The sequence below is a fragment of the Malania oleifera genome, chromosome 3, assembly GCF_029873635.1.
Source record: "Malania oleifera isolate guangnan ecotype guangnan chromosome 3, ASM2987363v1, whole genome shotgun sequence".
Lineage (NCBI taxonomy): Eukaryota > Viridiplantae > Streptophyta > Magnoliopsida > Santalales > Ximeniaceae > Malania > Malania oleifera.
The window spans coordinates 24,915,985-24,929,199 of NC_080419.1; the positions used below are offsets into that span (position 1 = coordinate 24,915,985).

The 13,215-nt window shown below is 34.6% G+C and overlaps 1 protein-coding gene across 2 annotated transcripts in view; it reads left to right on the forward strand.

The window, feature by feature from the left end:
* Positions 1-1,614: 1,614 nt before the first annotated feature.
* The window catches only part of LOC131150775 (uncharacterized), a 38,780-nt gene continuing 27,179 nt past the window's right edge, over positions 1,615-13,215 (forward strand). For both annotated transcript variants that reach the window (XM_058101715.1, XM_058101716.1), the window contains exons 1-3: positions 1,615-2,710; positions 12,017-12,098; positions 12,531-12,722. In XM_058101715.1, the coding sequence (XP_057957698.1) occupies positions 1,653-2,710; positions 12,017-12,098; positions 12,531-12,722 (1,332 nt within the window). In that variant the 5' untranslated portion in view covers positions 1,615-1,652. The remainder of the gene's footprint in view (positions 2,711-12,016; positions 12,099-12,530; positions 12,723-13,215) is intronic.

Genomic DNA, 13,215 nt, shown 5'->3' on the forward strand with positions numbered 1-13,215 from the left:
CTGGTCCGCTGAGGAAGGTAGAAAGGTCAAGTTCAGAGGTTGGTCGACTAGAGGTAATATAAACTGAACTAGTCGGTCGACCGAGGTCAGTGAATTTCTCAATTATTGCCTTGATTTTGAGCCTAAATGTCTTAAACCCTATTTGAATGTTTTTTAGTTTTTATGAAAATGATTTTTGTTGACAGTGTCGGATACCCTAAGGTCAGTCTACGGTCATTCTGAACTTTCAATCATATCATGCATATCGTGCATTATTACAAAGCAAATATAAATCAAAATATATTACAAATTAAAATAAGTTTGTCTTCATTCCTTTGCTCTTTGATCTTCTACGGGATACGCTAAGTGTATAGTCTTTACATCCTTCATGGCTTCCATTTTCAGTCCTTTTATGTGTGTGTTTCGAATTATTACCTATTCAAGTACTAAATACACACATAAAGTACATGTGTTTTGTTAGTATCAAAATATAGATCAGACTTAAAAAGCCAACACATTTATATTTTACACAAAAAATAATTAATATTTAATTTTATAATTTTAATCTATAAATTATAAATTATAAAATTTTATTTTATATTTTTTTAAAACCAAGTTTAATAAGTTATTTGATTTTAAAAATATTGAATTATGGTTTATTTATTTTATGATGTGTTTAATCATTAAATTTTTATGATCTAATAAACATTTTGTAGTATTATAATTATTATGTATTTTAATGATTTATTGGTAATTTTTATTTTTTCATATAATTTAAAAAATTAAAATAAAATGTTTTTTTTATTAAGTTGACGTTAATTGGTTGATTTAAAGTGATTAAATTATATAGACTAATTAATATGAGAATCAATTAGGTTTTCGAGTTGCTTAATTAGTTTTCAAGACATTATGCTGACCAAAATTTTAAATTTAATTTATCAAATAGGTGCCATTTTTAAAATATCATTTTATTACGAGTAAATTTATTTTTTTCCTCATATGTATAATGGGTAACCAATGAAAAGTTTATTTTGCCACTAAAATAAAGGGCAAAAGACACTCACCTCTCATGAGGTTTGACGAAAAAGAAGAGATTTTTCCCTAAGATTTCAAAAATTTCACTAACCTCTCTTATGGTTTCAAAAAATAATATAGACCTTTTATGAGGTTTGTTAGAAATACACAAATCTTTCTTTAAAAACTTGTTTCTTTGCAAAATATAAGAGGAGGCTTGTGTTTTTTGACAAATTGTAGGAGAAGCCTTTGGAATTTTTGAAACTTCAGAGGAGGTCATTGAAAATTTTGAAATCTTAGGAGAGATTGTCTTTTTATCAAATCTTAGGGGAGTTCAATGTCATTTGCCCTAAAATAAAACTTTATAGTATTTTTTGGTAGTTTTCAAAAACATGAGGGGTGGATGTTTATTTTCAGAAAATTCTGGGGGCATTTCTAAATTTTATCCTTTCCATATTTTAATACAGTTCATAAAATAAGAAAGAAACTAAAATTTTATAATTCATTAAAAAAAATTTTAAAATAGAAAATACTTTCCACAGCTAAATATTTTCCAACCCCAAAATACCCTCATTTTGATTCCCGCGCAAAATGAGACGTTACTGCGAAATGCGACAGAAATAGGCTGGAGAGAGTTGCAGAAGACATCTGCTGCCGCTATGGCTGCCACCACCACCGCCTCCGGAGCCCAACCCTCCGCCTCCACCGCTGTCCCTCCTCCGCTAAGCGACGCCGACATCGTGCGCCTCGCCCGCGAACACCCCCAAACAAGCGCACCTCCACCCTCATTCCTCCTCTCCCCTGAGTCCCACTCCACCCTCGTATCTTTTCTGCGCTCCCGTTCCTCCTCTCCCTCGCCCTCTCCCTCCGTCGCGGAGTACGTCACCTCTCTCCTCTCCCTCGTCTCTGTCTCTCCTCCCTCCCCTTCTCTCTCCTCCCTCCTCTCCTCTCTCCTCCTTTGCTACCTCCATCTCTTCATCTCCCGCAAAATCCCCCACGACTCCAACTCTCTCAAGACCCTCCAGCTCTTCGCTCAACAAATCGAGAACCTACCGGCTCAGTCACTGCCATCTGTCGCCGACACGTTGGTCTCCGCCTTGCCCCAAATTGCCGATGCCGATGATGGCCAGACCCTGGACCTCCTCCCGCGGTGCCTCGACCTGATTCGCCAATCCGAGGAGATTGAAAACAACGCCGATCTCGTTAATTTGGTACTCGACCGTATTTGTTCTTGTAAATGGTCTAATGCTCTGCTGATAAAGATGGTTTCGCTTCTCCGGGAATTTTCGTTTGTTGATAGGTCCAGGACTCTGGAATTTGTAGAGAAGGTGTTTGTTGGAATGCCCAATCTGGACTTGCAGGATTTGCCGTCGTTTGTTTACCAGCTGCTGGTTTTGGCATCAAAAAGGTTTTGCAAGAGGGAATTGGTTGAAGGGATTGTGGTGTTTTTTGGGTCGAAGATGAAGTCGTCAAATGCAACCTCAATACTCAGGCAGGTTGAGGGGACTGTGTTGCTTCATGTGAATTTTGCCGTGAAGCAGGATCCTTCTTTGGGACAAGAGGTTATGGGTCTCGTGAGATCGGATTTAAGGGTTTTTAACCATTTCACCGTTGCAGTGCTTCTATCTGTTGCAAGGGTTTCGAGGTTCAGTGCAAGTTCGATGGGAATTTTGAAGAAGGCACTGCTCACTGCCTACTGCGATCACAAGTTTACTAAGTAAGGAATTAAAGGTTTTTAAGTTCAATTTGTTTGCTTCAATTGAAGTTTGCAGGAGCAAAATCATGGAATGCCAATGAACCAATAGAGATTAAATCAATCCTATATGTTGCAGCATAAATGTGAAATGTACTGCCTGTTTAAAGTAAGGGCATTTGTGGATTCCACTCTATGATTTCTGTAAGTGTATTTTCATATTTTAATATTATTAATTTATAAATGAAGTGAATGTATCATGGGAAAAGACATGTACCTCGGAATGAAAAAGTTATCTACATTTAGTTGAGTCCTTCATTCATGTATTTTATAAATCCGTAAATCATTTATGTGAGTGTACCTTAAATTTAAGTACATATCTATTTATTTTAGATACATCCTATTTTTTGAGCATATGGATAATGAAAGGTCTTGTGCGCCTATAAATAGACCCCTATAGTATTGACTCTATAGATAATCTCTACATACAATTCTCTTCACATCACTCTCATCAGCTGAGTCTAGAGAATTTGACAACTTAACAAAGGTGTTTCTTGTGGAGATTTAGGCTCTTTTATTTATGCAAAATTGGAGAGAGAAATTAGGTTGTTGTATCCTAGAAAAGACAAGTCGAGTTTTGCTCCACCGATTCGTGTGCTAAGTCAAAAAACTGTAGAGGGCTTGAATCTCCTTAAAGAAAGCGAGATCTTCGTGCCTCAGTCTAATTGTGAATTGTTTTTGTATTTGATTTGTGTTTAAGTTTATTGTTATATTTGTACTGGATTCTTAACAATTTCTGACTCTCCTTAAAATTGTTAGGAATTTAGTACAAATATAACAATAAACTCAAATACAAATCAAATACAAACATGATTCACGATTAGGTTGAGACATGAATATCTTGCTTTATTTAATAAGATTCAAGTCCTCTGCAATTTTTCGACTTAGCATATGAGCCGGTGCAGTAAAACCCCACTTGACTTGATTCCTCTAGGACACAACAAACTATTTGAATTGTATGACTTTATCCAATTATGCACAAATGGAAGAGTCTAAAGCTCCATAAAAAACACTTTTTGTAGGTCGTCAAACTCTCTAGACTCGGATGATAGGAATATCTGATAGTATGATGAGAGTGACCTTGAAGAGAATTGTGTGAAGAGTTTATATATAGAGCCAATGCTATAGGGGTCTATTAATAGATGCACAAGACCTTTCATTATCCATACACTTAATAAATAAGATGTATCTAAAATAAATAGATATGCACATAAATTCAAGGTAAACTTACATAAATGATTTATGGGTTTATAAAAAATAAAGGGCAGACCGGCGCACAAAACTACGCGGGGTCCGGGGAAGGAGCGGACCACAATGGGTCTATAGTACGCAACTTTACCTTGCATTTTTGCCAGAGGCTGTTTCCACGTCTCGAACCCGTGACCTCCAAATCGCATGGCGACAATCTTACCGTTGTGCCTACGCTCCCATTCAATTTATAGATTTATGAAATACATAAATGAATGACTTAACTAAATATAGATACATTTCTCATTCCAAGGTACATGTCCTTTCCTAAGATGCATTCATTTATAAATAAATAATATTAAAATATTAAAATACATTGACAATTCCCCCCCCCCCCCTCACGTTAATATTATATATGCAACATGCATGTAGAGAATTTAACAACCAAAGAGGGATCATTATGCATAATGAAGGTGTGCTTTGCGTTGAACGTTTACTTAGTGATAATAATCTTTACTCCACAGTCAAAAGTGGTCTCAGGCTTGAACTATGACTACTTAAGGGAAATAAAGTATTACTGTTCACACATAATGATCCAAATGTTGACATGAGCTTTAACAGCCAGCACGTTTTGGCATTGTGGTAATCCCAATTTTATAAGCCTTATTGAGAATCAAAATAACTCCGCCTGTGATGTACTTAATGTTTTAATTTTTTCACACACAGTCAATCTCAAGCCTGGGTAAAAGAGGAGGGTTGCGTTAGGTAGCTGATAGCTAGCATAAAATTTGTGAGATTACTATGATATGAATCCTTATTGAATATTGGTTGGGGCGTCCCCTATGAGCGACGCATTGCACTTGTACCACTCGGGTGTAGCGAAAAGTGGGTGAGGGTGGGCTAGGTCGTTGTCCCGAAGCGACGCGCCGTGTTGGTGCCCGGGTACGGTGTCAAATATGCGAGGGTTCCTACATCATTCTGGACGTGGGCAGGTAAAGACGTTAGTTCAGGAAACTAGAATTAGATTAGCAATTTGGAATATAAGGATACTTACGGGTACAAGCATGGAAATTATGGATACAATGATCAGAAGAAGAATTAATATAAGTTGCCTTCAAGAAACTGAGTGGGTGGGGGAGAAAGCTAGAGAAATTGATAAATCAGGATTTAAGCTTTGGTACATTGGAAAAGCAAAACATAAGAATGGAGTATGAATTATTATAGACAAAAACTTAAAATATAGCGTTGTTGATGTAAATAGAGTAGATGATAGAATTATAAAAATCAAGATAGTATTAGGACAAGAGATAACAAATATCATTAGTGCTTATGCTCCTCAAGTTGGTTTAGTAGAAAATTTTAAGAGACAATTTTGGGAAGATATGGATACAAGGCATACTAGGGACTAAGAAAATATTTATAGGAGGAGATCTGAATAGACACGTTGGTAGGGATAATAAAAATTATGAGAGGATACATAGAGGATATGGATATGGAGACAAAAATGAGTCTGGAAAGATGATCTTAGACTTCGCTATGTCATATGATTTTAGTATAATGAATACTTTCTTTAAGAAGAGAGAAAAACATTTAATAACCTTTAAAAGTGGACAAAATAGAAGTCAAATAGATTTTTTTTAACTAGGAAGGTAGATCGTTTATCATGCAAGGATTGTAAAGTTATTTCAGGTGAAAACCTAACCACACAACATAGAGTCTTAGTGTTAGATATATGTATTAAAAAATAGAAGAAAATAAAATAAAATAAACCAGTGTAAGAGAACTAGGTGGTGGAACCTAAAATGAGAAAATATAATAAAATTTAAAGATAAAATAATCAAAGATGGGGATTGGACTATAGAGGATGGGATAGATACACATACTCTTTGGAGTAGATTAGCTAGTTATATTAAAAAGATAGCAAAAGAGATTTTAGGTGAATCAAGGGGAAGATTCTCGAATAGCAAAGAAAGTTGGTGGTGGGATAAAAATGTACAAAAAACCATAAAGACAAAAAGAATTTGGTATAAAACGTGGCAAAAATGTAGAAACAGGGACAATTTCGAAAAGTATAAGGAGGTAAGAAAAGATGCAAAAAAGGCCGTTAGTGAAGCTAAATACAGATTAATTAATAGTTTTTATGATAGATTAGATACAAAATAAGGGGAAAGAGATATATTTAAACTTGCTAAAGCTAGAGAAAGGAAGAGTAAGGATTTAGGAAATATAAAATGTATAAAAAATGAGGATGATATTGTCTTGATTAAGGACGAAGATATTAAAGAAAGATGACGAAGTTACTTTAGTAAGTTGTTTAATGAAAACCAAATAAAAGGCTTAAACTTAGAATTGTCAAATGAGGAAAAGATTAAAAAAATATGAGATTTATTCACAAAAGTAGAGTTAACGAAGTTTGCACTAAAAAGGATGAAAAATTGGAAAGCTATGGGACCAGATAACATCCCAATTGAAGTTTGGACATGCTTAGGTGATAACGAAATTATATGGTTAACTAATTTATTTAATACAATTATAAAAACTAAGAAAATGCCGGATGAATGGAGGAAAAACACTTTAATACCTATATACAAAAATAAAGGAGATATTCAAAATTATAATAACTATTGTGGAATTAAACTTATGAGTCATACGATGAAACTATGGGAAAGGGTAGTTGAACAAAGATTAAGGTTAGAAACAAAGGTCTTAGAAAATCATTTTGGTTTTATGCCTGGGAGATCTACCACAGAAGTTATATATCTTTTAAGAAAATTAATGGAAAAATTTAGGGAAAAGAAGAGGGACTTGCATATGATATTTATTGACCTTGAGAAAGCATATGATAGGATACCTATGGAAGTTCTATGGTGGGTTTTAGACAAAAAAGGTGTATGTAGTTGGTATATTGATGTCATTATGGATATGTACGATGGAGTAATTACTAGTGTAAGGACTATTGATGGAGAAACTAGAGAATTTCCAATCACCATAGGTGTACATCAAGGATCTGCTTTGAGTCCTTATCTTTTTGCTTTAGTGATGGACCAATTGACTAAGATTATTCAAAAGGAGGTTCCGTGGTGTATGTTGTTTGCGGATGATATTGTATTAATTGATGAAACTAGGGACAGAGTAGAGGCTGAGTTAGAATTATGGAGAGAAGCTTTGGAATCTAGAGGCTTTAGGATAAGTAGAAAGAAGACAGAATATATGAAATGTAATTTTAGTAATGATAGGATGTATATTGGAGACAAAGTTAAACTTGATGATGAAAAAATAAATAATACTTGTAGATTTCGATACCTTGGATCTATAATGCAAGATGAAGCAGAAATTGAAGATGATGTAATGCATAGAGTTAAAACAGGATGGGTAAAATGGAGAAGTGCTTCAAGTGTGCTTTGTGATTGTAGAATACCCTTAAAATTGAAAGGGAATTTTTATAGGATAGCTATAAGACCAGCTATGCTTTATGGATTGGAATGTTGGGCGACAAAGAAACATAATATCCAAAAAGTAAAAGTTGTTGAGAGAAGAATTCTTAGATGGATGAGTGGTATAACATTGAAAGACAAACTAAGGAATGAACATATTCGCTGTAAGTTAGGTGTAGCTCATATAGAGGATAAGATAAGGGAGGGACGACTTAGATGGTATAGACACTTGCAAAGTAAATCACCTAGTACACCAGTGAGGAAGAGTGAGTTAGTTACTGTGGGGGGTAGTAGAAGGGGTAGGGGTGGACCTAAAATAATTTGGGAGGAGATAGTGAGTAAGAATTTAATATCCTTGAATTTGTCAAAAGAAATGATCCATGATCGCATAAATTGGTAGAAAATGATTCATATAGCCGACCTCACCTAGTGGGACTTAAGGCTTGGTTTTGTTGTTGTTGCTGTATTGAGAATCAAAATATGGAGCCTATAGTTGGCAAACACAACGATAGTGTTGGAGATATCAACAAACCTTTGGGGTTTAAAGGAGCCCACTTCAAGAATGGAAAGTTATCAAGCATTAAGAGATGGACTCAAACTAGGTAAGTTCATTTTCTTATGAATGGTGGTGAATATGCACCTAGAGATGGCTCAAATGAGGTAAGTTCAAATTCTTTTGAACACAATACTTTGCTCAATTGTCATTCTCCTAACAATTTAAATCTTAAGAAGAAATATATGAAAAATAATGGAAAACTCACATGTTATTATTAGCCTCTGTGTGGCTGAGTTGCTAAATTGTTCAAATTTTCATGTCATAAATAAAACAATATATATGCTCAAAAGGCATTTTGAGATGAAAGATTTAAGTGAGATTAATGTTATTTTAGGCACGAAACTTACAAGTTCGTGGAATGGTATATTTCTTGATCAATTGCATTACATTGAGAAAATTTTGAATAAATGACTATGAAAGTGTAAGCATGTCTCTACTTCTTTTGATTCAAGTAATAACTTATTTCCAATTGAGAGTGAAAATAAAGTGTGATTAATCAAAAGGAATATAAGAACATTATTGGTAGCCTAAGCTACTGATTTAATTAGACCAGACATTACGTATGTAGTAAGAGTCCTTAGTAGATTTTCTAGCAAGTCAGGTAGAGAACATTGAAATGTCCTTGAGCATATAATTGAAATATTTAGCTGGTACGAAAAGTTATGGCTAGTTTTTACTAAGTATCCTGTAGTACTTGAAGGTTGTTGTGATGTCGATTGGAATGCTTTGTCAGGTAATTCCCCCTCTACCATTGGTTATATTTTTACTTTAGGTGGTGGCAGTGTTTGTTGGAAATCTAAAAAAAAAGAACAATAATTGCTGACTCAATTATGGAAGCTAAGCTAATTGCTTTAGCATTAGCTAGCGAGGAAGTAAGTTGGTTGAGAGATATAACGAAATTCCATTTAGGAAAAACCAATACCACCTATCCTAATTAATTGTGATAGCACTGCTGCGATTGGTAGAGTAAATAACCATTATTATAATGGTAGAAGGAGTACTGTCATATTATATTTAAATAGTGGCGTCATTAATGTGAATTATATAAGATCTACTGAGAATCTTGCAGATCTCTTAACTGAGGCCTTAGCAAGAGAAAGAGTTTGGAATACATCAAGGGGAATGGGGTTAAATCCTATAAAATCATGAACCATGTATGAGGATACCCAACTCAAGGGCCAGAGATCCTATAATTGGGGTCAATGGGAAGAATGAATCATATGGTGGTTATAAGAAATGCACTATTATCTTAAACTCATCCTTATGGTGTAAGTGCATTTCATGTTATAAGGGAGGTTGAGTTTTTAAAATTCTTAATGATAATATGCATCTCTTATGAGTGGGGTCTTAGAGTTACAAGAGCAATCTTAACAGGTTTTAAACCTATAAGAATTGTGCTTATTCTCAAATATGCTCATGAAGCTGGGATTAGCATAAGGCTAAAATGTGCTAGCTATTAAAGCTTATGTCAACGTCTGGATCATTATGTGTGGGCAGTAATACTTTATTTCCCTTAAACAGTTGTAGTTCATGTCTAAGATCACTATTGATTCTGGAGCCAATATTATTGTTCACTAAGTGAAAGCTCAATGTAGAGCACACCTTTGTTTTGCATAATCATCCCTCTTTGGTCGTTAAACTCTTTACATGCATGTTGCATACATAATATTAAATTTAGGGGGGAATTGTTAATGTATTTTAATAGTTTAATATTATTAATTTATAAATGAAGTGAATGTATCTTGGGAGAGGATGTGTACCTTGGAATGAGAAATGTATCTATACTTAGTTTAGTCATTTATTCATGTATTTCATAAATCCATAAATCCATAAATCATTTATGTGAGTGTACCTTGAATTTAGGTGCATATCTGTTTATTTTAGATTAAAAAAGGGCAGCCCGGTGCACAAAGCTCCCGCATATGCGGAGTCTGGGGAAGGGGCAGACCACAATGGGTCTAAATGTATGGATATGAAAGGTCTTGTGTGCCTATAAATAGACCCTTATAGCATTGGATTTATACATAATCTCTACACACAATTCTCTTCACATCACTCTCATCATACTATCCTATCATCCGAGTCTAAAGAGTTTGAGAACTTAAGAAAGGTATTTTTGTGGAGCTTTGGACTTTTCTATTTGTGCAGAATTAGTGTGAGTCATATGATTCAAATCAGATTGTTGTATCTTGGGGGAGACAAGTTAAGTAGAGTTTTTCTGCATCGATTCGTGGGCTAATTTGAAAAACTGCTGAGGGCTTGAATCTTCTTAAAAGGAGCAAGATATCTGTGCCTTAACCTAATTGTGAACCGTGTTTGTATTTGAGTTGTGTTTAAGTTTATTGTTATATTTGTACTAAATTCTTAACATCTACTTCCTTGGCTATTAAGCTATTAAACAATTTTTTTTTTCACTCCAGCTCTAGGGATGATAGGAACTTAGGAAGATCCACATAATTTCAAATGCAATCTAATATGTCAGGGTGTTTCAATTTCTATGGATACGTGATGTAGGATAGCAATAGTGACTAGTGTTATGAAAAACTGCAACAAAACCAACAAACGAAAGAAAAGTAGAAATAAAAAACCACAACGCATAGAATGCAAGATTTATGAGGTTCGACAATTTGTCTACGTCCTTAGAGTTGGATCAGGTCACAAATTCCACTATTCAGTAGGGGTGAGCATAATTCGGGGAAACTTGAATTAACCGAATTAACCGACCAATTTCGGTCGGTTCGGTTCGGTCAAGAAATAGGGTCGGTTCGGTTCGGTTACGATTTTACCATTCTTCAGTCAATCGGTTATCGGTTCGGTTAATATGAATTATCAATTCGGTTAACCGAATTAACCGAATTGATAATTAATGATTCTAGTGATTCTACTCTTATAGTTTAATACCAAAATATCTTTTTTATTAATAAAATTAATAGATGAGATGCTTAATTAAGCTCGAATTAGTAAAAAAGTTATAATTATATTCTGTTTTTAATAATTAATTTCAAATTATTTCGGTTAAATTCGGTTAACCGAATTACCCGAAAAGGTAATTTGGTCGGGTTCGGTTCGGTGAGCTTCCTTTGTTCGGTTGGTTCGGTTATCAGAAATCATTAACCGAAAATTTCGGTTAATTCGGTTAATTAACTGAATTTGGCCGAATCGACCGTTTGCTCACCCCTACTATACAGCATTAAGTACAAGTAGAATGCCCTATCCCCTTTCTATCACTCTTTTCGTATTCAACAGTTTTTTTTTTTTCAAAATGAAAAAAATACAGTTTTACGTAGGGAAATCTTCATAAAACACAAAATTACTTAAGTATCCCTCTCAGCAAAAAAATATTTCGTTCCGAGGGCACACCCACTGGTCACCCCACTTTGACCCACCCACCCCCCCCACGTGCGCGCGCGTGAAGCCACAAACAAAAGTTGCACCTGGAATACTACTCATGTAATGCTCCATGTACTAGAAATTAGACTCCACATATAACAAACAAAATATCAAATTAGAAGGAGAATTGAGAGAATTATAGGAGAGAAGTAGAAAAAAGAGAGAAGAAGAAATAAGAAGCTGCAGGCAAAAGGCAGGGACAGATTAGATAGCAGTGAGAGAGTGAAGAACAGATAGAGACAGGAAGAGAATTAGAGATCTAGTAGAGAAGAAGGGAAGAATAAGGAAGAAGAAGAAACGAGGACGAGAAGAAAAAAGGAGAAGAGAGGGAAAGCTGCACGGGAGAGAGAGAGAGAGACTGCAATTACAATCTGATTCAAAACAATAACTGTCCAAGTAACTTATAAATCAGTATTTATATCCGCTACTACGAATACATATTTACATAAAAAACCCAATAAAACAGGGAATTACACAATACAATGGAAAGTCTAATACAAGCTCAATTTCCTAAATTATGCCTAAAATAGGTGTGCGGAAGGGGCGACCTGAAAATGTGGGCTGTCCTCTGTCTATATGTGTTATCTATACTCTGTTTTTGATGCTGTCATAAAGCATAGTTTAGCTGTTTTGCTTGGCACAAGTAACTGATTGGATTTTTATTTTTTTGCTTTCTTTGTAACTTTGTTCTCAACTTTTCAGAGATTTTAGATGGCTACCAGATGATTTGAAGGAAGAATATTTACAGAGAGTCAAAATATTAGAGAAGGCTGTCTTAAGAGCTGTAATTTCCTCTTTCCTTTTCTTTTAGTGTATTTGGGCAAATTTATGTATATACAATTCCTACATTATAGTGAGATTTTTTTTCCTACTACCTTATCCTTTGAATGTGCCCTCAAGCCATTGAGAGCAATGATTTTATCAGTGATTATATATTGTTGTTAGATATTCGGCTTTAGAGTTAGCTTTTGAATCATGTTCCTATGATATTGGGATGGATGCGTGGCCCATGACATTGGGTGATGAATCTTGGGCAACATGTACGTATTGTGGCTATTGAATGCTTGGCAGATGAAACTGCTAATCACCACATTTTTTAGAACTCTTAATATTTAATCCTTAAAACAGAAAACAAATTCTCAATCTACTGTCTATCATATTAACTAAAAACATTGCTATTTTATTTTCGTTCTGTTTCTCTTTTTAATATGGATAGGTTAATGAGAGCAACTATGGAAGGGAGCATATCCTGCCCAGCATTGTAGAATTTGGTTTTGCAGTGCTAGAATCATCAGAAGAGGGCAACCACAAAGAACTCTATAAGTCTGATGGTCTGATGGGTATCGAGGAGCTTGGTATTCAGATGCTGAAAACTTTATTTGAGGTTCATGATATGGCAAGAAATGAGGTAGGTACAAATATAACCATTATTTCTCATTTCTACAAAGTGTTTGGATTGCAGTATTGAACTTGTTTATTGTAAGCTTGGACGCCATGTTAAACTGTCAATTATCCTAAAAATTTAAACTCTTAGTAATTGGGCATAACAATGCATATCAGCGTATCCAGTATCCAATAATGGCTGGTTTGCAATTTTAAGTGGGAAAAGATACATATAATGATCACTTATACATACTTCAAATGAAATTTTGTGTAATCCTCTATGAACATTTCTACCGGTTATTAGCTCATCACAAGCCAGATAAATTCCAGTTTTGCTCAGAAGTTTTATATTTTTTTTGGGTGAAATCTTGACTTAAACTGTGGTTGTTGACCAGGGAAAGTTCTCTGACAACAACAAAAAAAAAATAATCTACTTTCAATATATATTTTCATTTTTCTTAAAAAAATTTTTGGGCATCTTCTGCAAACACCTATATGAGACAGTTGATTTACTTTTT